The 23,529-nt window shown below is 54.9% G+C and overlaps 1 protein-coding gene across 1 annotated transcript in view; it reads right to left on the bottom strand.

The window, feature by feature from the left end:
• Positions 1-23,529, bottom strand: part of PUM1 (pumilio RNA binding family member 1) — a 39,689-nt gene that overhangs the window by 4,306 nt on the left and 11,854 nt on the right. Inside the window, 12 exon segments of the mRNA XM_039564577.1 lie at positions 878-1,070; positions 3,075-3,196; positions 4,241-4,366; positions 7,693-7,830; positions 9,149-9,277; positions 10,164-10,293; positions 11,036-11,270; positions 11,273-11,302; positions 17,313-17,386; positions 17,388-17,547; positions 20,449-20,745; positions 22,244-22,387. Coding sequence (XP_039420511.1) covers positions 878-1,070; positions 3,075-3,196; positions 4,241-4,366; positions 7,693-7,830; positions 9,149-9,277; positions 10,164-10,293; positions 11,036-11,270; positions 11,273-11,302; positions 17,313-17,386; positions 17,388-17,547; positions 20,449-20,745; positions 22,244-22,387 — 1,778 coding nt within the window.

Consider the following 23,529-nt stretch of genomic DNA (forward strand, 5'->3'; position numbering starts at 1 on the left):
TTCCCATCTCCCTGCTCCCATCCCGGACGTGCCCAGCTCCGGGCACCGCGGGGGCCCAGCGCCGCCAGCGCTGGCAGGAGAGCGGCGCCTGCTCCGTGCAGAAGTGGGTCACTGGGACGCGGGCACCGCTGCCAGCAGGCAGCTGCAGCTAAACCCCAGCGCAGCTCCGCACTCCTCCAGAAAGCTGGAGGGGGATTTGTGACATGGGAATGGAGGGACAGGACATGGGGGAACGGCTTCACTCGGACACAGGGCAGGGCCAGATGGAATATGGGGAGAAATTCTCCCCTGGCCCCCAACATCAGCAAGACCTGGAGCTGCTGGAGAGAGTCCAGAGGAGCCCCCGGAGCTGCTCCAGGGCTGGAGCCCCTCTGGAGCCAGGCTGGGAGAGCTGGGGGTGCTCAGCTGGGGAGGAGAAGGCTCCAGGGAGAGCTGCGAGCCCCTGGCAGGGCCTAAAGGGGCTCCAGGAGAGCTGCAGAGGGACTGGGGACAAGGGATTCAGGGCCAGACCCAGGCAATGGCTTCCCAGTGCCAGAGGGCAGGGCTGGATGGGATCTTGGGAGGAATTGTTCCCTGGCAGGGTGGGCAGGGGCTGGCATGGAATTGCCAGAGCAGCTGGGGCTGCCCCTGGATCCCTGGCAGTGCCCAAGGCCAGGCTGGACATTGGGGCTGGAGCAGCCTGGCACAGTGGGAGGTGTCCCTGGGGTGGAACTGGCTGAGTTTTGAGGTCCTTCCCACCCCAAACCATTCTGTAATTCCCATCTGGCAGCTACTGAAACACCCCAACCCCTCTGCCAGCACTCAACCCTCAGCCTCGTTTCCCCCCACACGCAGGTGACCGTGCCAGGCTGTCCCTGCTCAGCCCCCAGCTGCTCACCTTGTGCATGACAATCTTCCTCTGGGCCGGCTCTGCCACGTCGATCATCTTCTGCACCACGTAGTTGGCGTACTGGTCCTTCATCATGGTGTATAAGGCACTGTGGGGGCCGTCGTTCATGGTGCACACCTCGTCGATGAGCATGGCCCGCTCCGTGCGCGACGCGTGCGTCACACACTTCTCCACCACGTTGCTGCAAGGGCACGGGGAGCCATCAGCAGGGAGCGGAGCAGGGAGATGGGAATGGAGCTGGGAACTGGGAATGGAGCAGGGAGTGGAGCAGGGAGATGGGAATGGAGCTGGGAAATGGGAATGGAGCAGGGAGTGGAGCAGGGAGATGGGAATGGAGCTGGGAATGGAGCAGGGAGATGGGAATGGAGCAGGGAGCTGGGCAGGGAGATGGGAATGGAGCTGGGAGATGGGAATGGAGCTGGGAGATGGGAATGGAGCAGGGAGCTGGGAATGGAGCAGGGAGCTGGAATGGAGCTGGGAACTGGGCAGGGAGATGGGAATGGAGCAGGGAACTGGGAACGGAGCAGGGAGCTGGGAATGGAGCAGGGAGCTGGGCAGGGAGATGGGAATGGAGCAGGGAGATGGGAATGGAGCAGGGAGCTGGGCAGGGAGATGGGAATGGAGCAGGGAGCTGGGAATGGAGCAGGGAACTGGGAATGGAGCAGGGAGATGGGAGTGGAGCAGGGAGATGGGAATGGAGCAGGGAACTGGGAATGGAGCAGGGAGATGGGAATGGAGCAGGGAGCTGGGACTGGAGCAGGGAACTGGAATGGAGCTGGGAACCGGGCAGGGAATGTCTCCCCAGAGCTTTCCATCCCACCCCACGGACACCTCCTGTGCTGCTACAGGGGCAGGTGACGGGTGCTGGCAGAGCTCAGCGGTGTCACACAGGACGTGGGACCTCAGCGGGGATGTGGGATATGGAGCAGCTCCCATTTCATCCCAGTTTGTGCCTTGGGATCTGAGTGGGAATCTGGGGAATGGAGCAGTTCAGGTTTCATTTCAGCCCGATCTGTGCCTTGGGATCTGAGTGGGAATTCAGGAACCGGACCAGGTCAGGCCCGTGTCCAGTGCTGCTGTGTGAGGTCAGTGCCCACCCTCACAGCACAGAAGCCAAGTTGTTGTTTTGGTTTTCTCCCCACTGGAACACGATGGGAATGCAGATCCAAGGTTAAAACAACAGGGAAATGCTCATTCAGGAATGAAGAATCTCAGCCAAGCAGAGGATTTCTGAAATTCCTGAATACATCAACAAGCAGCCTGAGCTCTCTGGAGAGCCAGAAGTAGGGTACATGAAAGGGGACCGAGGGCTTCGCTGGCCTCATCTCCACATCCCTGCCTGACTCACGGGATCACCCTGCGGGTTTGCTCAGCTCAGGGGACCCTCCACTAATTAATGCTCCAGCTGGAAAGAAGTTTGGGAAAAAAGAGCCAGGCAAGGCAGGGAGGGAGAACCTGAAATAACAACGTGAACACCACCACGCTCTCCTAATCCTCATTAATGTTACACCTCCCTCGTGTCCCTGAGTATTCTCATCAGAGGAAGGGGGAATTCTGAGCCTTTGAAGAGCTCAGCCTTCATGTTCAAAGGGCTGGAAGCACATCCAGCAGGGATTCACGCAGGTGGGAAGCGTTGCTGTGTCCTGACATCCACAAAAACCCGGCTTTTCCTTCAGCCACGTGAGGCTCTGCAGCAGCTGGGAATGCTGCAGCCTCCCTCGGAGGGGTCCTCGTGTGGGACTCAAAAGGGACACAGCAAAAAGCTGGGAGATGCTGCAGCCAGCGGGGATTCCTCTGCGAGAAGTGGGATGGGCTGGTGCTGCACTGACTTCCCGATGCCCTCGTGGCTGGACACAGCAGCCCAGGACAGTGAATGCTCTTATTATCCAAGGGCTAATAAGTGACAGCTTCAACCCCATGAAAATAAACCAGGTAGAACAGACCACACGAGAACTCCTGGTTAAATCAGGAGCTTGGATCGGGGCTGCTCTTCCACACCTCCATCCTCCTCCGTGACAGACTCCCCTGGCTGACACACCCCAGTTTATATTTATTAATGTTATAAATAAGTGTTTTTTAATTAAGCCAAAGGAATTTTCACCTCCTTTCACCCACCCCTAACTCTTGTGCAGCTCTGGGATGTGCCCATGCTCCCAGAGGGACAATTTAAGGCAGGAATTCCTACCTGGCAAATTTATGTTGACTCAACACGAGCACGTTGCCTCTGATTTCTGCTACGATCTTGCTCTTGTCCTCGGGCCGGCCGTGCTCCAGGACGTGCTGGATAACGTAATTCCCATACTGATCCTGGTTGTGAGACAGCAGGAGGGGGTCACGAAAGGTGGAGAAGTGGACAGGAAGAATTCCCAGCAAACTGATTCCCAAAGTGCATTCAGAGTGAAAAGTTCAGCTAAAGATTAATTAGAATATTTGCTGTACAAATCACCTCAACACTTCTTATTTCTGCAAACCTCTGCATTCTGGAGTGGTAGCAGGTGGTAAAATGATGCGTTTTTGTAGCAGTTGAATTATTTATAAAACTTAAAATGATGTCCTTGCACAGGAAATGTCAATATCCTGCCTATTCCCGGCTTGTTTTCCCTCTCTCCAGGTTCAAACCTACCAAACCCCACGTCCTGGAGGGCTGTGGTTGTGCCTGTGGGACACTGTCCTTAAGCACATTCAAGTTCTGAATTTGGGAATATTCAGAGCACAGGATATTAACTTTCCAGTTCAGGGTACCAGAGGCATGGCCTCATGTCCATGTCCAACCTCCTCCCACTTCCCAACGCTGAGCACACAGGATGTGGGATATGCACCAGCTCAGTGGGAATTTGGGCTATGGCCCAGCTCCCATTTCACCCCAATTTGTGCCCTGGCATCTGAGTGGGAATTTGGGAACCGGACCAGGACTTGCTTTGCTGCTTTATCCACGTGTCCGGAGAGCAGAATCCGTGTAAAACCCTGGCCCACCAGGTTCTCCCAAGGGCTGCAGGGAGGAGGGAAGGCAGCCAGGAGGGGGGTGAGCACAGAACCAACTCTTTTTAAGAATTCCAATGGCTCAGCACCTCCCTTTCCTTGGAGCCATCGGCTCCTGGCATCCCTTCTGCTCCTCCTTGCACCGGAGCGAGGCACCAGGACACGGGGCCCCCTCAGACAGGGAGGTGACACCACCTCTGGCACGCCCTGACCTTGTCCCTGTGGCCACAGCAGGCGGTGCTGACGTAATTCCTGCTCATTCCCATTCCTTTTCCAGGCGGGAATGCCGGTGATGCTCCCACAGGGCTCTGCAGGAGCTGTCCCAGCACTCAGCAGTGACCTGGGGCCACCCCCAGCCCCTCCCACACTGACCTGCACCAGCTGCTCCGTGTGCTGGTGGAGCTCCTCCAGGATGGGAAGGGTCTGCTCGGGAAGACAGTGCTCCAGGATCCTCTGGATCACCCGGCAGCCGTACGGGTGCGTGGACAGAGCGAACACCTGGGCACAAGGACAAAGCACAGGCAGCAACATCCCGTCAGTCCTTGGGAATCCCAGAAACCTTCCAGCATTCCTGCAGGGAACGCCAGCTCCAGGCAGCACCAGCTGCAACTGGGAACACCCACTGGGATCCCAGGCACATCCCACCCCTACCTGGGGAAGCCTCAGCTTCCCCATCTATGAAGAACAAGTGGCAAAACCTCTTGATTCATAAAAAAACCCCTGGAACAACCAAGCATTGCTGGAAGCTTGGTTATTTTCCCCAAATAATTCCAGCACGTTGTTTGCCAGCACGAATTTTGAGCTCTTTAAGAAATGCTACGAGCCAGAAAAGTTAAAAACACCCAGGAAAGGATTTTCCTCAACTGTTTGGATTTGTTTAAAAGCCTTAAGAGTGCTTAGGAGAAGTGACAACAAAGAATCTTTCTCATTTCTAATGGATTAGCAGATCTGTGGGTGAGAACATGACACGTTTTATTACTGCAGCTCCCTTTTCTGTCTGAAGCACAAAGTCCCGTTTGGTTGCTTTGATTTAACAACAGCAGCAAATCCGAGCACTGAAGTTTAAATCAACAGTCACACATTTTTAATAACTGGTGAGTAAACCCTGCAGGGAAACAGGGCTTGGAGTGCAATTAACGGCAGGGCAATCGTCGGCAGGTGAGAAGTTTAATCTGCCGTGTGAAGGCGCAGACGGAACTGGGATGACTGGGCAAGGAAATGTCAGTGCCGAGCTCCCAGAGATGTTTCTGCCTTCCCAAAGGCAGAAAATCCAAGCCTAAACTCTAACCAGGAGCAGCTTTCCAGCCAGAATCCTGCTTGTTTTGAGCCAGCCAAGCAAACCCCCACTTTCCCAGGATTCCAGTTCCTGGCTCCTGCTGTAGCAGCCCCTGGCTGTCCTCACATCCCTGTAGCAAATCCTCAAAACCGCCCAAGTGCCCCTGCAAAGCCAATTCAACGAGGCTGGGAACACCCAGAGCAGCACTTCTGTACTGGGAGCTGAGGCAGGCAGAGTAAAGCCAGACACAACTGATACCCAGGACATCAACTCAGGAGAGGACACCAATAAAAAAGCAAAAAAACCAGCAGAATCAAGGACAATTGCCCTTTTCTAGATGAAACTCCTGGTTTTCCCCTGCTCTGAGGCCCTTGGGAATCAGCACTCAGCATTCCTCTGAGCCACCTGCACAGACAGGGACCACAATGGAACTTTGCTCTCCTGTGCATCCCCCACTTTCCTCTCTGCTGCCCTCAAAGAGAAGCAAATCTAAAATGCACAAAGTTCACGAACTCTTTGGGTATCAGGGTCACCTGTCCCTAAAAGGGGATCAGCTCTGGGCTCAGAACCTGCTGGGATTTTACACAAGTCAGGCGATAATTAGGGAATTCATGAAGTTTAGACATGACTGAGGTACCCCAGCAGCACAAACTCTGCTCGCCACCTTCTTTGGGAAGAGGGATTAGGGACAGCCTTGTTTTCCCTCATCAAAAATACTCAATATTCCAGGGGAGCAGCCTCATGCAAGGAGGCTTTACTCTGACAGATCTGCCCTCCAAACCCACCCTGCTCTGCCCTCCAAACCCATCCTGCTCTGCTCCCCAAACCCATCCTGCTCTGCTCCCCAAACCCATCCTGCTCTGCCCTCCAAACCCATCCTGCTCTGCTCCCCAAACCCATCCTGCTCTGCTCCCCAAACCCATCCTGCTCTGCTCCCCAAAACCCATCCTGGCTCTGCCCTCCAAACCCATCCTGCTCTGCTCCCCAACCCATCCTGCTCTGCTCCCCAAACCCATCCTGCTCTGCCCCCCAAACCCATCCTGCCCTGCCCTCCAAACCCATCCTGCTCTGCCCCCCAAACCCATCCTGCTCTGCTCCCCAAACCCGCCTGCTCTGCTCCCCAAACCCGCCCTGCTCTGCTCCCCAAACCCGCCCTGCTCTGCTCCCCAAACCCATCCTGCTCTGGCCCTCCAAACCCATCCTGCTCTGCTCCCAAACCCATCCTGCTCTGCCCCCCAAACCCGCCCTGGCTCTGCTCCCCAAACCCATCCTGCTCTGCCCCCCAAACCCATCCTGCTCTGCCTCCCCAAACCCATCCTGCTCTGCTCCCAAACCATCCTGCTCCTCCCCCAAACCCGCCCTGCTCTGCCCCCCCAAACCCGCCCTGCTCTGCTCCCCAAACCCATCCTGCTCTGCCCCCCAAACCCATCCTGCTCTGCCCCCCAAACCCATCCTGCTCTGCTCTCCAAACCCATCCTGCCCTGCCCTCCAAACCCATCCTGCCCTGCTCCCCAAACCCATCCTGCTCTGCCCCCCAAACCCATCCTGCTCTGCTCCCCAAACCCGCCCTGCTCTGCTCCCAAACCCATCCTGCTCTGCTCCCCAAACCCATCCTGCTCTGCTCCCCAAACCCATCCTGCTCTGCTCTCCAAACCCATCCTGCTCTGCTCCCCAAACCCATCCTGCTCTGCTCCCCAAACCCATCCTGCTCTGCCCTCCAAACCCATCCTGCCCTGCCCTCCAAACCCATCTGCCTGCTCCCCAAACCGCCCTGCTCTGCTCCCCAAACCCATCCTGCTTCTGCTCCCCAAACCCATCCTGCTCTGCTCCCCAAACCCATCCTGCTCTGCTCTCCAAACCCATCGTGCTCTGCTCCCCAAACCCATCCTGCTCTGCCCCCCAAACCCATCCTGCTCTGCCCTCCAAACCCGCCCTGCTCTGCTCCCCAAACCCATCCTGCTCTGCTCCCCAAACCCATCCTGCTCTGCTCCCCAAACCCGCCCTGCTCTGCTCCCCAAACCCGCCCTGCTCTGCTCCCCAAACCCATCCTGCTCTGCTCCCCAAACCCGCCCTGCTCTGCTCCCCAAACCCATCCTGCTCTGCTCCCCAAACCCGCCCTGCTCTGCTCCCCAAACCCATCCTGCTCTGCCCTCCAAACCCATCCTGCTCTGCCCCCCAAACCCATCCTGCTCTGCTCCCCAAACCCGCCCTGCTCTGCTCCCCAAACCCATCCTGCTCTGCTCCCCAAACCCATCCTGCTCTGCCCTCCAAACCCATCCTGCTCTGCTCCCCAAACCCATCCTGCTCTGCTCCCCAAACCCGCCCTGCTCTGCTCTCCAAACCCATCCTGCTCTGCTCCCCAAACCCATCCTGCTCTGCTCTCACAGACCTGCCCAGAAATGGTAACAGGGATGTGACCAAGGCCTCCCTCATGTGGCTGCATCAGCCTCGCAAGCCATGGTCGCTAAAACTGACAACTCCCAAGAGCTGAAGCCGCAGCCACTCCGAGGCTGCTCCAAGCAGGGCCAGGAGCTGGGCAGGGCCTCACCTGTCCCTTGAAGGCGTCGATGATGAACTGCAGGGACTGAGGCTGCACACACTCGATGCACTTCTGCACCACGTGGTTCCCGTTCTGGTCCTTGACGCACTTGAGCACGTGCCCGTCCAGCTCCCGAACCATCTCGTTCTACGGGAGGAGAGAGCACAAACAGAAAGCACCACCAGCATCCCCAGTCAGGAGGGCACAGCTGGCACTGCTGGCCTGGGCAGGAATGGCACAGGAATGCTCCAGTGGCCACGAGATGAAGCTTTGCTGGGCTACAGCAACCAGCAGGGAAAATCCTGCTCTGCCATCCCATTAGAACCTGGCCTGCTGGGAGGGTCCCTGGAACGGGAGCTTGGAGCTCCATTCCAACCCAACCCATCCTGGGATTGCAGGAAGATGAAGCCCTTCTTGACGAGCATCCTCTTCCATGTATCCAAATTAAAGAAATCCCAACTGATCCACAGCGTTCCTGTGCATCCCCCAATTTCCTCTCTGCTCCCCTCAAAGAGAAACAAATCTAAAATGCCCAAAGTTCATGAAGTCCTTGTGTATCAGGGTCACCTGTCCCCAGAACAGGGTCAGCTCTGGGTTCAGAACTTGCTGGGATTTTACAGAGATGATAATTAAGGAATTAATGAACTTCAGACATGACTGAGGTACCCCACGTGCAGGCTGGAAGCTGCACTCATGAACAGAAATGACACTTGGGGGCATTTTAATGCTCTGACAAAATCTGGGTGAGTTCGGTTTTGTAGCTGAATCAAACCCAGGAATTTCGGGAGAGCTGAGTACTCAAAAATGCCATTCTGGAGGAGACAGCAAATCCTTGGAGCAGCAGTGCTGGAGCCTGGCACTGCCCCACTGACACACTTGGCTCAGGCTCAGCCTAGAGGGAAGGACACTCCTAAAGCCTCTTTCAGATTTTTAATTTCATAACCTACACTGAGATTCCTGTTACAACCGTTCCCAACCCTTCCCGAGCCAGCCCTCCCAGCGTCTTTTTCCTCTCAATTCATTGTTCCTGAAACCCTTGAGGAAGAGCTTTATTAATGAGCTCTGAGTGGGGCTATCAGCCACATCTCTCCAAAGCCAGAACGAGGAGCTCCTCATCCATCTCCCTGCAGGAGCGCAGGATGCTGACCCACATAGCAATAACTCGGTGAATATTAAAGACAAAACTCTTCCTTCAAGGGATTTAAGAATCTCTTTTGATTCACCCTCATTCTCAGTTTTCCCTGTTTCCAGGCAAGTAACAGAGAAGCAGCCCCATGGCCAGGGAAGGGGACAAGGAGGTGACAACGACACCCAAGGACAGTGGCATGGACTCCTCACGCACAAGAAACACCACAAACATGCCAGGAACCAAACCAAGGGAACACCAGGCACGAGAGGGACAGGAGGAGACAGCTCAGGAACGTCAAACATCAAGAAGAAAGTTAAAATTGAAACTTACAATTACCTGCTGGTCTGGGGGGATGAACTCCAGGGCCTTCTGGATCACCCTGCAGCCGTACATCTGCAGGGCCAGGGACAGCACGTGGCCACGGATGCGCTCTGCCAGCGCCAGCTTCTGCTCCAGGCTGCCAAACTGCCACAGGAAACACGGTCACTGCCAGGACAAACGCCTCCCCTGGCCACTGGCACTGCCCTCCCAGCCTGGAGACAGGAGCTGCCCACTGAGGAGGGTCAACCCCACGGGAAGGGGTGGGTGACTGGGCACAGCCGGACGTGTTCTGTGTCTGCCTGGCACACCCCAAAGGGGCTGGAGCCACCAGGTGAACCCTGCCAGGCCACTAAGGCTGGACAGGTCACAGCCCCGAGGCTGCCAGAGCTCCAGGAGCACTGGGACAACGCGGCCAGGCACAGGGTGGGATTGTTGGGGTGTCTGTGCAGGGCCAGGAGCTGGATTTGAGCCTTGGGGGTCCCTTCCAGCTCAGGAGATTCTGTGATTCTGATTCTCAGTTACTGGGCAGAAGCACCAGGAACAGCTGGTGGAGAAGGACCAGACCAGTGTCGAGAGAGAGGGACGGGGGTGGGACACACCACTGAGCCAGCAGCTGCTGCTACTGCAGAAGCTTCTCCCGTGTTCCTCAATCCAGGAGCACCAACAGCTCACCCTGGGCAAGTTCTGCTGGATCTGCACCTCAGAGAGTCCCAGAGTGGGCTGGGCTGGAAGGGACCTTAAGGCTCAGCTCATTCCAAGCCCTCTCCCCTTTCCACTGGACATTGACATCTCCTGGATACGTTGCTGTTTATCCCCACACTTTTGCATCTCCAGGTGTTACTTTCCAGATGAATCTGAGTCCCACCCTCAGTCACCCCAGCAGGAAAGATCCCACAGCCTGTGGGGAGGAGCTGGTGCCAGTGCTGACAGCTCTCCGTGGTTCTAGCCTCAAGGCAGGGTTTTCCAGGCCCATCCAGCACCTCGGGACAGCAGGAACCCCAGGAAGAGCTGCGGGGGAAGGCAGCCTTACCTCAAAGAACTTCTGGATGACGTAATTCCCGAACACATCCACCATGAGCTGATAGGCCGCCTGCAGGATCTCGTTGAACACCAGCTGCCGCTCTGCCGGGGTGGCACGCTCCAGCTTCAGCTGAATAAACCTGGAGAACAAGGCCTGGTGTGATGCCACGGGCACATCTGCTCATTCAAACCCTCTCCAAAGACCCACCCGCGTGTTCCAGAAACCACCATGAAAGATCCCATTAGGCACGAAGCACTTCCATTAACCTGAGCGTCCTATTACAAGCTAAATACCCAAATTAAAGACCTCTTAGTGACCCACAACCTGCAAAGCTCTTGCAAACAGTTTATCCAGCCATCTGAAAGCTTGGGGTGGGCACAGCCATGAGGTCCACGGCCACATGTTGGAATCCTCATTCCAAGCAAAGCAGATCTCAATGGAATAATGCAGCAAATCTCGTGTCCAGCTGGCTTTTAAAATGAATCAAGCTGTGCCAGTGGGATGAGTGAGCAAACCACAGAGCAGGGAAGCTCCTTTTAGAGGAGGAGTTCCTGCTACCAGCACTTGTCCCCAGCCTAGGAAGGGCAGGAGTGTGACCTGTGTGCTTGGCCTTCCCCACTTATTCTTTGCTCTGCCTCGGCTTTGGGAGGCGACAAATTTGAGCTTTTTTACTGTTTCCACTGCCTTTGCCTCCATCCTCAGCTTCCTCCCACCTCTCCTGCTGCCCTGGCAAGGACTGAGTTCACAGAAGCCTTCTGGGGGTGGCGGGCAGGATGAAGACAACACTGAACAACTGCGGAAACCAACCCCGAAGCTCAGCCCGACGGCGAAACACAAGGGCCGCTCCCTGGAGGAGCAGCTGGGGCCGGCCCCGCGCCCACCTGGATCCGTGCTGGTCCTGCGAGAACTCCATGATGTGGCCGGCGATCTCGCGCAGCTGCAGGTTGGGGTAGCGGTTGTTGCGGAAGTCCTCGAGCAGGCGGCTGCGGCCCGAGGGCATCACGTCGGACATGCCGTAGCGGAGCCGGGACGAGGGGAACAGCGTGCTGCTGGGGCTGAACAGGCTCGAGGCGCTGCTCGCGCTGCGGTACTTGGCCTCGGCCCCCGGCGCCGCGAGATGTAGCGGCCGCTGCCGTTCGTCAGCCCCCCTGGAGGGAACAGGAACGGGGATGGGATTGATGGGAGATGGGAACGGGCAGGGATGGGATTGATGGGATATGGGAACAGGCAGGGATGGGATTGATGGGATATGGGAACAGGCAGGTGTAGGTACAAAAATGCTGTTAGTGAGGATCTTCTTGTTATTTTTCTAAGTCCGTGAGAGACTTTTCTCTCTCACAGAAGAGGTAGCAGGGAATGTAAACAACCAAGCCACCTGCAACCTTGGAAAGTCTTGTTTATGGTATAGTAGAAAATATTTTGATAATGGATGTTTTAGGATTTTGGCCAGTCACCCCCAAGGGGTGGCTGGTCCTTTGTCCAATTAGACTATGAAGAAAAAAGTCTATAAAAGAGTTTGTAAAATAATTAAAGAAATCAATCTTGCTGCACAATTCCTGCCTGCTGGATCTTCTTCTCCTCCTCCTCCCTATAGCTGCGGGACACGGTGATATACCGTAGGAACCAGGCCTGCGGTAATAGGCAGGGATGGGATTGATGGGAGATGGGAACGGGCAGGGATGGGATTGATGGGACACAGGAACAGGCAGGGATGGGATTGATGGGATATGGGAACAGGAACAGGGATGGGATTGATGGGATATGGGAACAGGCAGGGATGGGATTGATGGGATATGGGAACGGGCAGGGATGGGATTGATGGGAGATGGGAACAGGAACGGGGATGGGATTGATGGGATATGGGAACAGGCAGGGATGGGATTGATGGGACACAGGAACAGGCAGGGATGGGATTGATGGGAGATGGGAACAGGAACAGGGATGGGATTGATGGGATATGGGAACAGGCAGGGATGGGATTGATGGGATATGGGAACAGGGATGGGATTGATGGGAGATGGGAAGAGGAACAGGGATGGGATTGATGGGATATGGGAATGGGGCAGGAATGGGATTGATGGGAGATGGGAACAGGAACAGGGATGGGATTGATGGGAGATGGGAACAGGCAGGGATGGGATTGATGGGACACAGGAACAGGCAGGGATGGGATTGATGGGATATGGGAACAGGAACAGGGATGGGATTGATGGGAGATGGGAACAGGCAGGGATGGGATTGATGGGACACAGGAACAGGCAGGGATGGGATTGATGGGAGATGGGAACAGGCAGGGATGGGATTGATGGGACACAGGAACAGGCAGGGATGGGATTGATGGGACACAGGGATGGGACTCCGGATCCCCGAGCTGTGCTCCACAACAGGGGGGTCTGGCATTCAGCTGGGCAGGATTCCTAGGTGGGATTTCTAGGAAGAATTTCTAGGTGGGATTTCCCCACTGAAAGGGTGCTCAGGCATTGGAAGTGCCCAGGGAGGTCAGGAGTGCCCATCCCTGGAGGTGTGCCAGGAATCCCTGGATGTGGCACTCTGGGCTGGCTGATCAGGCACCGCTTGGCCTCGCTGACCCTGAAGGGCTTTTCCAGCCTCAGGGATCCCATCCTGTCACTCCTGACTAAGCTGAGCGAGCTGCCCTCCAAGGAATTTGGATGGGGACGTGTCCAAGCAGCCGCGGCGCTGCTGGAGCAGGGTGGGAACGGCTGAACTCCAGCAGAGGGCTCTGGGGACCCCTCCTGCGTCAGGACATTCCGTGATTCTGACTCTCTCAGTGATGTCAGATCTGTGGCTGCGATTCTCTGACACACACAACAACTTCTGCTCCTCCCTCTGCGTCCCGAACCAGACCAGTGGCAATCCCAACCCTCCCAAATTTGAGCTTTTTTGCTGTTTCCACTGCCTTTGCCTCCATCTCAGGTCTTTCCCACCTCTCCTGCTGCCCTGGCAAGCACTGAGTTGAAAGAAGCCTTCTGGGGGTGGGGGACAGATAAAACCTGAAATCACTGCTAAATTTGGGTGAATACCAATGAATTAAAACCAACAAAGTTTTTAAAACCCTGTGCTTTCACAAACGGCTGAAACATCTGCACCCACATTAAAAAGATGCTGTTTCCCAAAATACTCCCCAAAAATATTCCCAAAACCAGGAATACGGAGACAGGTGATGGTTCACCACACAGGGAGCAGAGGGAAGACTTCACAGGAACAAACCTAAACCTTCCAATGCTGCTTCCCTGCCTGCCCTTCTCCAGGATTTGGCTCAGCTCTGAGGCAGAGGATTTGGTTCCTGCCTTTGCTGCAGGGCTCGGGATCCCTCTGCTGGTCACAGAGCGCAGGAAGAGCCCGCACGGATTCTCCCGGCTGGAACAAAGGCCTCAGCTACAGAGGCCAAGGTGAGGCAGGGGGGAATCACAGGGAAATGAAGCTGCAGGAATCTGTGCTACGGAGAGGAGAGCTCCAAGGAAACCTTGGCAGGGCTGGCTGCAGAGAACCAGCTCCTGGCAGCTGGGCTGGAATGAAAATATTCCATGAAAACAGAGCCATCGACACCTGGAGGGAGCTCCCGGGCAGGAAACGCTGCTGGAGAATTCTGTATCTGGTAACAGCCTAATTAATTATTAATTATGACCTCTGTGGCTCACTCCCAGCCCAGGATATTCTGTGATTCTACACCTCTGAGCTGGGCAAATTTCTCTGGAGCTGGTGCCAAAACTCCCCCTTCCCAAGAAACAGGAGGAATCCTTTTCTCCCTTTTTTCCCAAGGAAAAGGAGAGCTGAGAACTCCTTGTGCTGCCTCACAATGAGATCCATCACCTCCTGCACCCTCCTGACTGCAGACTGAGCAACAACTCCCAAAAGCCCCCATCTACTGCTGGATATTCCTGCTATTCCTGTCTCCTGGGAGCACCGGGATTGCCACAGCACAGTAAAGCACCTTGCAGGTGAAGGAAGGGACAAGCTGATGCTTCCCACACATCCGAAATTCTCAGAATCCCAACGTTTTGTTTCAATGCCTGGAGCAAAGTAAAGAGTTGGGACTGAAGTGGAAAACAGTTCCTGGTGGGAAAGGGGAGGGTCTGGCTGTTCTCTCTAAGCTCAGAGCACCATCAGCACAGAAAATCTGTCAGAGCTTTGCTGAGAAAACCCCCACCACTTGGAGATCCAAAATAAACCAGCAATGACTCCACTTTTCCCCCACCTCTCTCTCTCCTCATGGAAATGCTGCCTGCACGTCTCCCCACGATGCTCAACATCATCCTGGGAACACGGAGATCCTGTGGGGGACAAACTTCCTAAATCCCAGTTCTGACCCTGACCTGTGGCCCTGGGGTGCCTGCGGCTCCTCTGTGCCACGCTGTGGTTGGCAATATGCACTGCTCAGACCCCTGACTTCCCTCAGTAATTTACACATCTCTAATTCTGATCAACCCCGGGCGCAGAGAGCCCCTGCCAGCACCCAGAGGTGTGGATTGACTCACAGCTGCTCATTCCTTACACCTTGGAGTATCAGGCTCGGTTTTAGCTCAGCCTTGGTCCTCCAGGGGCTCTTTCCACAGGGGCTGGGTGTGGTTATTTCAGGCACTCAGCACTGCCCAGACACTTCACAAGGTCACTTTACAGCACCAGCAAAATCCCAGCTTGATAAATCCCCCTCATTTTTCAGCGCTCGGAGCTCCCAGGGAGCCAGAGCCGGATCTCTGCAGAGCCCAGCGAGCCAAGCAGGGATTGCCTCCCGCCCCAGGGACGTGGCAAAGGCAAACCCACACCTCAGCCTGCTTTAGGCATGGCTTTGCTGATGGCAGCTCGGGTTTAAAGCCAGCTTTGGTCACTGGGGAGCCCTGGAAGCAGAGCTGCTGGCAGCGACTCTCTCAGGCTGTGCCCCCTCAGGAGGAGCCCAGGGCGGACGTTCCAAACCCCAGGAATTTCCGTTTGTGTTCCCATCTATCCCTTCATTTTCAGATATTCAGGAACAGCTCTGGGCCTCGGTATCACAAACTGCTCCTGGGATCACTCCTGAGGGAACAGGAGTCAGTCTTGAGCTTCTTACAAGGAGAAATGTCTGTGCTGTCTGCCATGGAATGGTTTGGGTGGGAAGAGACCTCAAAGCTCATCCCATCCCATCCCACGGCAGGGACACCTCCCACTGTGCCAGGCTGCTCCCAGCCCCAATGTCCAGCCTGGCCTTGGGCACTGCCAGGGATCCAGGGGCAGCCCCAGCTGCTCTGGCAATTCCATGCCAGCCCTTGCCCACCCTGCCAGGGAACAATTCCTTCCCAGCACCTCACAAAAATCTACTCTCCTTCAGCTTAAACCCATCCTCTCTTGTCCTGTCCCTCCATCCCTTGTCCCTCTCCAGCTCTCCTGGAGCCCCCTTAGGCCCTGGAAGGTGCCCTAGGATCTCCCTGGAGCCTTCAGAGCCATTAAAATTTATCTCATAACCAAAGGAAACCAGAGCTCCCCCTCCCACTGCCCTCCACTACCGGTGAAAGAGAAACTTAACAAAAATAAAATGACCTTTCATGGATTTCAAGGTCAAAGCCACACAAATCAGAGCTGTCCCAGGTGAGATCTGACCTACAGCATCACCCAGCATGGGCCAGCCATGGAGGGGACCTGGCTACAAGGACAGGAATATTCTGGGAAGTTGGGAAGTCCCACACTGATCCTCTGGAGCACAACCCATTTCTGGGGCTGCTGACTCCAACTTCTTTCCAGAGCTCGTTCCCAAACACATCCTCCTTCCTCGGGGCCACAGGAACTCTTAAGAGTCTTTGATTCCAAAGAATTTTTAAGATTCTTCTCTTTGCTGCAGGGGCAACCAAGTTTTTCCTGCTGCCAGCTTTGGGCTCTGCCTCCTCCCCAGCACGAATTCACTGTGGCCATTTACCTGCCAGCCAAGGACTGCACAGCTGCATAAAGCAAGCTCAAATCCTTCCAGTTCTATGAAAGCTCTGAGCAAGGCGCGACACTAAATCCAAAGCCGACCTCCCGAGCTCAGATTGATGGCTATTCCAGCTAACCTAGAGCCAGCAGGGAATTTATCCCACGTGCACGGAATAAACGTGATAAATACCGTGTCTGCTGAGGGGGGAGAACTGCTCTGAGGAGCAGAAGTTTTGTTAAACCCAGCAGATTCATGACACGACCCAAACCAAGTGAATTTTGGGGAGGAAATATTAAATTACCTGCTGCAGGTGCAACAAATAATCTCTTTGCTTTGTTTATGAGGGAATGAACATTTCAGGAGGCTCAGGTGAGCACTGCTTTATTATTTAATATTTGCTTTATTTATTTTCAAGATTTACTTGATTGTGGGCCAGGCAGAAGCTCTTTGAGAAGATTCAGCTGCACAAAGTCATGGATCTTCCCAAAATTATTTCTCCTGTGCTTTTGATAAGGCCACAGTGATGGGAAATTTTCCAGGGCAAACTCACCAAATCCCCAGCTCAAAGCTGAGCACTGCTCCAGAGAATATTGGTCAAAAGGAGGAATTGTATTCCAAGCTCATTATTCTTAATTTAACAGGTATTTTAAAACATCCCCTTTAAAACCATTTAAATTGAAGATCTGCCCTCCTTATCTGTTTTATTCCACAAACCATTGCTGCTGTTACCAAGATCTGTACAAGAAAACCCTGGGTTTTAAACACTTGGGAATATTATCCCTAACTCTGAGCTGAGGAACTGGGAGGAAAGACAGAAACCTCCCGTTCCCAACACACACCGTGAGGGCTGCCCTTGATGATATCGGAGATTTCTCTCCACCTAAATGATTCTGTGAACCCACACAACTCCTGCCTCAGCGCTGCAGGGGGACTGCAGGGAAATCAGGGAATGGTTTGGGATGGAAAAGACCTCAAAGCTCATCCAGGGACATCTCCCACTGTGCCAGGCTGCTCCCAGCCCCAATGTCCAGCCTGGCCTTGGGCACTGCCAGGGATCCAGGGGCAGCCCCAGCTGCTCTGGCAATTCCATGCCAGCCCCTGCCCACCCTGCCAGGGAACAATTCCTGCCCCAGATCCCACCCAGCCCTGCCCTCTGGCACTGGGAAGCCATTCCCTGTGTGCTGGCACATCCACCTCAGTGTGATCCCACACAGCTCTGTGCTGCAGGAGCAGCGAGAGCAGAGCAGGGCCCTTACCCAGGTTCAGGCTGGAGGAGGATCCGTGCGAGGACAAGGAAGGAGGAGGAGTCTGCGAGTGGCCGGGCCCCTGCTGGGCAGGGCATCCCCACGGGCCCGGGGGACGAGGAGAAGCCGAGGCCGTTGTAGAAGCTGTGCCCGATGGGGGTCAGGCTGCTCGAGGTCCTCTTGTACAGGTCGCTGCTGCCCGTCAGCGAGTCCCGGCGCGAGCCGCTGCCCGTGGTGGAGTTTGCCACTGGAAAAACAGGAAAACTGGGAGATGCCAACCAGCCCAGAGCACTGGAGAGCCACAGCTGCAGTGCAGCAGGCCGGTGTGGGATGAAGTGATGGAATCAGGCATTAAAGCCACCTTGGGAATGATCAATCAGCTTAAAAAATTATCTGGGATCTTGGCTTCGACTTCAGAGCGTTGGAGGTTTTATTGTGACAGAGCACATGGAGAAACAGCTCCTAAAACCCACAGGTAGGAAGGTTAAAGGATGAAAATTGCCCTAAAGGAAGGGACCACATTGGTTCGGGACACCCTGAGCACCTGGGGGACACCCTGAGCACTTTGGGGACACCCTGAACACTCTGGGGACACCCTGAGCACTTTGGGGACACCCTGAGCACTCTGGGGACACCCTGAGCTCCTGAGGGACACCCTGAGCACTTTGGGGACACCCTGAGCACTTTGGGGACACCCTGAGCACCTGGGGACACCCTGAGCACTCTGGGGACACCCTGAGCTCCTGAGGGACACCCTGAGCCCTTTGGGGACACCCTGAGCACTTTGGGGACACCCTGAGCACCTGAGGGACACCCTGAGCACTTTGGGGACACCCTGAGCACTTTGGGGACACCCTGAGCACCTGAGGGACACCCTGAGCACTTTGGGGACACCCTGAGCACTTTGGGGACACCCTGAGCACCTGAGGGACACCCTGAGCACTTTGGGGACACCCTGAGCACTCTGGGGACACCCTGAGCACCTGAGGGGACACCCTGAGCACTCTGAGGGACACCCTGAGCACTTGGGGACACCCTTGAGCACCTGAGGGACACCCTGAGCACTCTGGGGGACACCCTGAGCACCTGAGGGACACCCTGAGCACTCTGGGGACACCCTGAGCACCTGAGGGACACCCTGAGCACTCTGGGGACACCCTGAGCACTTTGGGGACCCCCTGAGCACTTTGGGGACACCCTGAGCACCTGAGGGACCCCCTGAGCACTCTGGGGACACCCTGAGCACTCTGGGGGACACCCTGAGCACCTGAGGGACACCCTGAGCCCTTTGGGGACACCCTGAGCCCTTTGGGGACACCCTGAGCACCTGGGGACACCCTGAGCACCTGAGGGACCCCCTGAGCACTTTGCTCTGGCCCTTCAGGAGAAGGTTCGAGCTCCCCAGAGCTCCTCTCCCCCAGGCTCCCGGGGAGAACCGCAGACTTTAACTCCTGCTCCTGTTTGTTGCCGGCATCGGAGCCAAAGCAAAGCAGCAGGAGATTTTCTCTCTCTGTGTTTGCTCAGCAGTGTGTTCAGCCTGGCGCACATTCACCCGAAATCCTTGTGCTCACCTTTCCTCAGATGAGAAAACAGCTCCTGTTTGCCCCCAGCTTTATGGGGCTGGAAATCAGAATTCAATTTCACTCACAGCCCCCATGGTTTTTATGAGCTGTCTCGATGGGCAAATACAAACTCTTTAAATGCACGGTCAACTTGAGGGAGAAGAAATCAATCTTGCATTAAACTCTTGTTTAATAAACAGTGGAATTGTGAACTGCACTGAAGGAATCATTTCCCATGAGTGCACACGGGCTGCAGGAACAGCAGGATCCGAGCTCTGTTCGCTGACTGAGGGAGCGCAACTCTGCATCTTGGCACTGAGCACAGCACTCATGGAATTCAATTAGTTAAAGAAACTGAGGCCAGAGAAGCAAATGCTAGGTTTACCTGCAACCAAGAGGGTTCAAATCCTCCAGCTGGGCTGAAGAGAATATTTAGAATAACTTTTTATTCCAAACTGTTATTCTGTGAGGTGACAGCACCTCCCTGAGCCCATTCTGATGGAGCCAGGCTGGAACCTGCCCCTCACGCTGATGAAAGCAGCAAAGTTCAGGAATTAATTACTGCCCTGAGACTGCACAGTAATTAAAACAATTGTTTCACTTTGAAGAACCACAAACCTAAGGAGAAAAAAAAAACTAAAAAACCACAGACATCTCTGGGTGGGTTTGATTGTGAAGAAACCTTGGTCTCCAGCTGCCCAGCAACATCAAACCACCCTGGGAGGGAGGTGCCTCACAAGCACAGCGATTCTTTTGGTGTGTGATGGGAACAACTCCCAGAATAAAGCAGGGAAACCACCTCAGATCAGCCTTTCCAAAGTCATGAAGAGCTCCTCAGGCTTTACTCCGAGGTGAGAGGGGTGGACACACTTGGAGCCAACTCCTGGCAGCCCAGTATTCCACATGCAGGGGAAAAATCCTCACCAAGGGCTGACTGACGGTGTGTGTAACAAACCAAGTTCATTACTCTGGGACTGCTAATTATCACCTCCTAAAAGCATTTTTGCCAAGAACTGCTGCAGATTTTAAAAGCCTGAAGCAGTCCCTAAAGGAGAATTTCCAGTGAGGCTGGGATGGATGAGGAGGGGACAGCCAGCCCTGCTGCTGTCCCCCTGCCAGTCAGTCCAGCTCACTGCTCATCAACTGGGGACACCCTGGGCTCTTTGGGGACACCCTGAACACTCTGGGGACACCCTGGGCTCTTTGGGGACACCCTGAGCACGTGGGGACACCCTGAGGACCTGCTGCTGTCCCCCTGCCAGTCAGTCCAGCTCACTGCTCATCGACTGCACAGCCACTTGGCTCCAAAAATCCTTCCTTTCCCACATGCCCGTACCCTTTTCCTCACACCAATCCTGCCCTTTCAACGACAGGCTGCCTACAGCAAGGGGCAAGATGATACCAAAGATCTTTTCCCACCCTCATTCCCAATGCTGAGGCAGGATTTGTGTAGGATCACGGAACCCTTCAGGTGGAAAAAGACCTTTAACATCATCGCCCATCTGCTCCGAGCACAAACCCCAGCAGATCCTTAACCCTGGGCCTCTCCTCGCCCTCCTTTTCCCGGGAAGAGCCGCAGTCCTCACCCGCTGTGCCGAAGCCGCCCAGCGCCGAGCCCAGCGTGGCTCCCAGGGAGCTGCTGCTGCCGAAGCCCAGCGAGGTGTTGGCGGGCTGGGCCGAGCCCTGCGAGAACAGCGAGCTGCTCTGCGAGTTGCTGCTCAGGGAGTTGTTGCCGTAGAAGGAGCTGGAGGCCAGGTTGCTGGTGGGCTGCTGCTGGGGCTGGGGCTGCGGCTGCTGCGTGCCCAGGGGTCGGAAGGGGCCGTTGGTGGTCCCTGCCAGCCCTCCTGCCGCTCCGTTGGCCGACGCCGCGGCCGCCGCCACCGCTGCGGGACACGAAAATTGGGGAAACGTTGGAAAAAGCACTGAAAATCACGGAGGAAATCCATTTTTGTCACACTTCTGGAAGTTAAAAGTTAGCAGGTTGCTTTGAATTGCTACAGGTTTTTCTTTCAGGATGAAAATCTCCCTTTTGCAGCAAACTCTGCGTAAAGCTCTGTTTGTTCTGAGCTGCCCCAGCCGTGCCCACCGCCCCCAGACTCCAGCCATGGCCAGCTGTTACTGCTGCTCTCGTGCTGCTGGAGCTGCACTGATCAAAAGCAGGACTGGTTCTCTCTCCAAAGAGCCCAGATTGCAGACCCGCACTCGCAAGGGCCAATTAAGAAACCCAGGTTTTGAAAGAATTGAAATGATCCTTCAGCAGATGAAATGTGAACCTGCGGTGCCAAGAACATCAAACCCGAGGACTTTTGGTTTTCAGCCAGTTCCAAAGTTAAAGAAAAAGCAAAATAAACAAGAGCTACGAGAAAACAATTAAAAGGCCCATTTCAGAATCTGAGCCCAGCGCTGGCAGGGGCTGCTCACACCGATGGATTCTGGCTGAAAAACCCTTCCCCAGCCTTGAACTGCCAAGAACCCAAATAAACGCCAAAGCAACTCACGCCAAAGGCACACTGATGATACCATAAAGTGCAAATCCTGGAATGGTTTGGGTGGAAAGGACCTCAAAACTCAGCCAGTTCCACCCCAGGGACATCTCCCACTGTGCCAGGCTGCTCCAGCCCCAATGTCCAGCCTGGCCTTGGGCACTGCCAGGGATCCAGGGGCAGCCCCAGCTGCTCTGGCAATTCCATGCCAGCCCCTGCCCACCCTGCCAGGGAACAATTCCTTCCCAAGATCCATCCAGCCCTGCCTCTGGCACTGGGAAGCCATTCCCTGGGTCCTGGCCCTGAATCCCTTGTCCCCAGTCCCTCTGCAGCTCTCCTGGAGCCCCTTTAGGCCCTGCCAGGGGCTCGCAGCTCTCCCTGGAGCCGTCTGGGAATTCTGAAGGCTCAAGTAGCTGGGAAAGCAAGTGCCAGCAGATAAATTTAAACAACTGCTGTGAAACTCTACAAAATAATTCAAGTTCCTGCTCCTCCCCCTCTCCGTGGCTGCTCCAGAGGCTCAGGAAAGTTGAGCACAGAGAAAGTTTCTCAACAACAATCCCTGGATGGATCTCAGTGAGGGCAAGTTTGTCATCATTGCCAGCGGAGCACGGAGGGGGGGGGACACCGGGGACAGAGCAGTCACTTGGAGGGACCAGAGGTCACCTGCCTGACCAGGAGGGACCAGAGGTCACCTGCCTGACCAGGAGGGGACAGGACTCACCTGTCTGACCAGGAGGGGACAGGACTCACCTGCCTGACCAGGGAGGGGACAGGACTCACCTGTCTGACCAGGAGGGGACAGGGACTCACCTGCCTGACCAGGAGGGGACAGGACTCACCTGCCTGACCAGGAGGGGACAGGACTCACCTGTCTGACCAGGGAGGGGACAGGACTCACCTGCCTGGGCTGCAGAAGAGCTGATGATGACAGGGGCAGGGGCCACCAGGCGCACAGGGGCCCCCAGGCCGTTCCTGGCCCCGGCGTTGACCACGAGGGCTCCGGTTTGGTCGTAGTAGGCAGCAGGAGCCAGCACTGGGTACCCTGCAGGGGCAAACACAGGTGACAGGGCAGGTGACAAACAGCTCAGTCATCTCCAGGTGACTGCAGGGTTTTTAAAAGAAAATCTGAATGGGGAAAAAAAAGCACAACAACCCCCCAAAAATCCACAACTTTACACCAGGTAAGATTTCCAGGTAGAAAAGGCTTCTTCCCTCCCTGAACCTTTTGTATTACATTGTCCCCAGTGCAAATTCAGCTAAAAAAAGGGTTTAGAATACAAAAGCACCATTTCTGTTCCATTTTAAGTACGTGTGCTGGGATCTCTCAGAGCTGGGAACACCCTGCACGTCCAGGGTGCACCCACAGGGAGCTTCCAGTTGAGTATTTTGGAAGGCTGGTACCATAAAATATCCTTTAATGTATGTAAATAAACCCTCCTAAATGCTGGTGACACACAGAGCAGCAGACTGACAGCAGAACACAGCGATTTAGGCACCTCATTATGGAATTCTACATTAAATGAAAACGTTTAAAATTAAATGCAGCGACTCTCAAAGGTGGGGGGTCACTAAGAGAACGCTCCCTGTGAATATTTGCTTTGCAAAGATAGGCGCAAACATGTATCTGTAATTGTATAAATGTGTGCATTTGCTTTGCAAATACAGCCCAAACAACACAGATTAAAGGAAATCGGCACAGTTCCCTCTGCAATTTAATACTGCAACGTTCTTCTCAAACAATAAAAAACCCCATTAACAACCATGTGACACTGCCAGCAAGGATCCAAATAATAAATCCAAATAATCCCTTTTTCCTTACATTTGACCAGCAGGACACATCTGCACATTATTCTGATGAGCTCAGGTGTGGCCTCTGCCATCACAGAATAACTGAACGTCAGCAGTTTTACCCCAAAGCCTCACGGATCAGAGGCAGAATTCCTACACAAAGAGCTAGAAATGAGAGCTAAACCCTGCTCCCTTTTATCCCTTTTCTTTCCCTGTTTTTAAGCCTCTGTGAAGAGGAGGGGAAGCCGCTGCCAAGTCGAGCACCGGGCGGGGATGGAGAGCTGAGGTGAATGAACGGGGCTAAGAAACCTCTGAGGTTTAAAATGCAGATGCCATAAGCTTGAAGGGTCCACAGAAAAATCTGGAGGTGATTTTCCACAGGAGCCATCAATTCTG

The sequence above is a fragment of the Corvus cornix genome, chromosome 23 (genome assembly GCF_000738735.6).
Source record: "Corvus cornix cornix isolate S_Up_H32 chromosome 23, ASM73873v5, whole genome shotgun sequence".
NCBI lineage: Eukaryota > Metazoa > Chordata > Aves > Passeriformes > Corvidae > Corvus > Corvus cornix.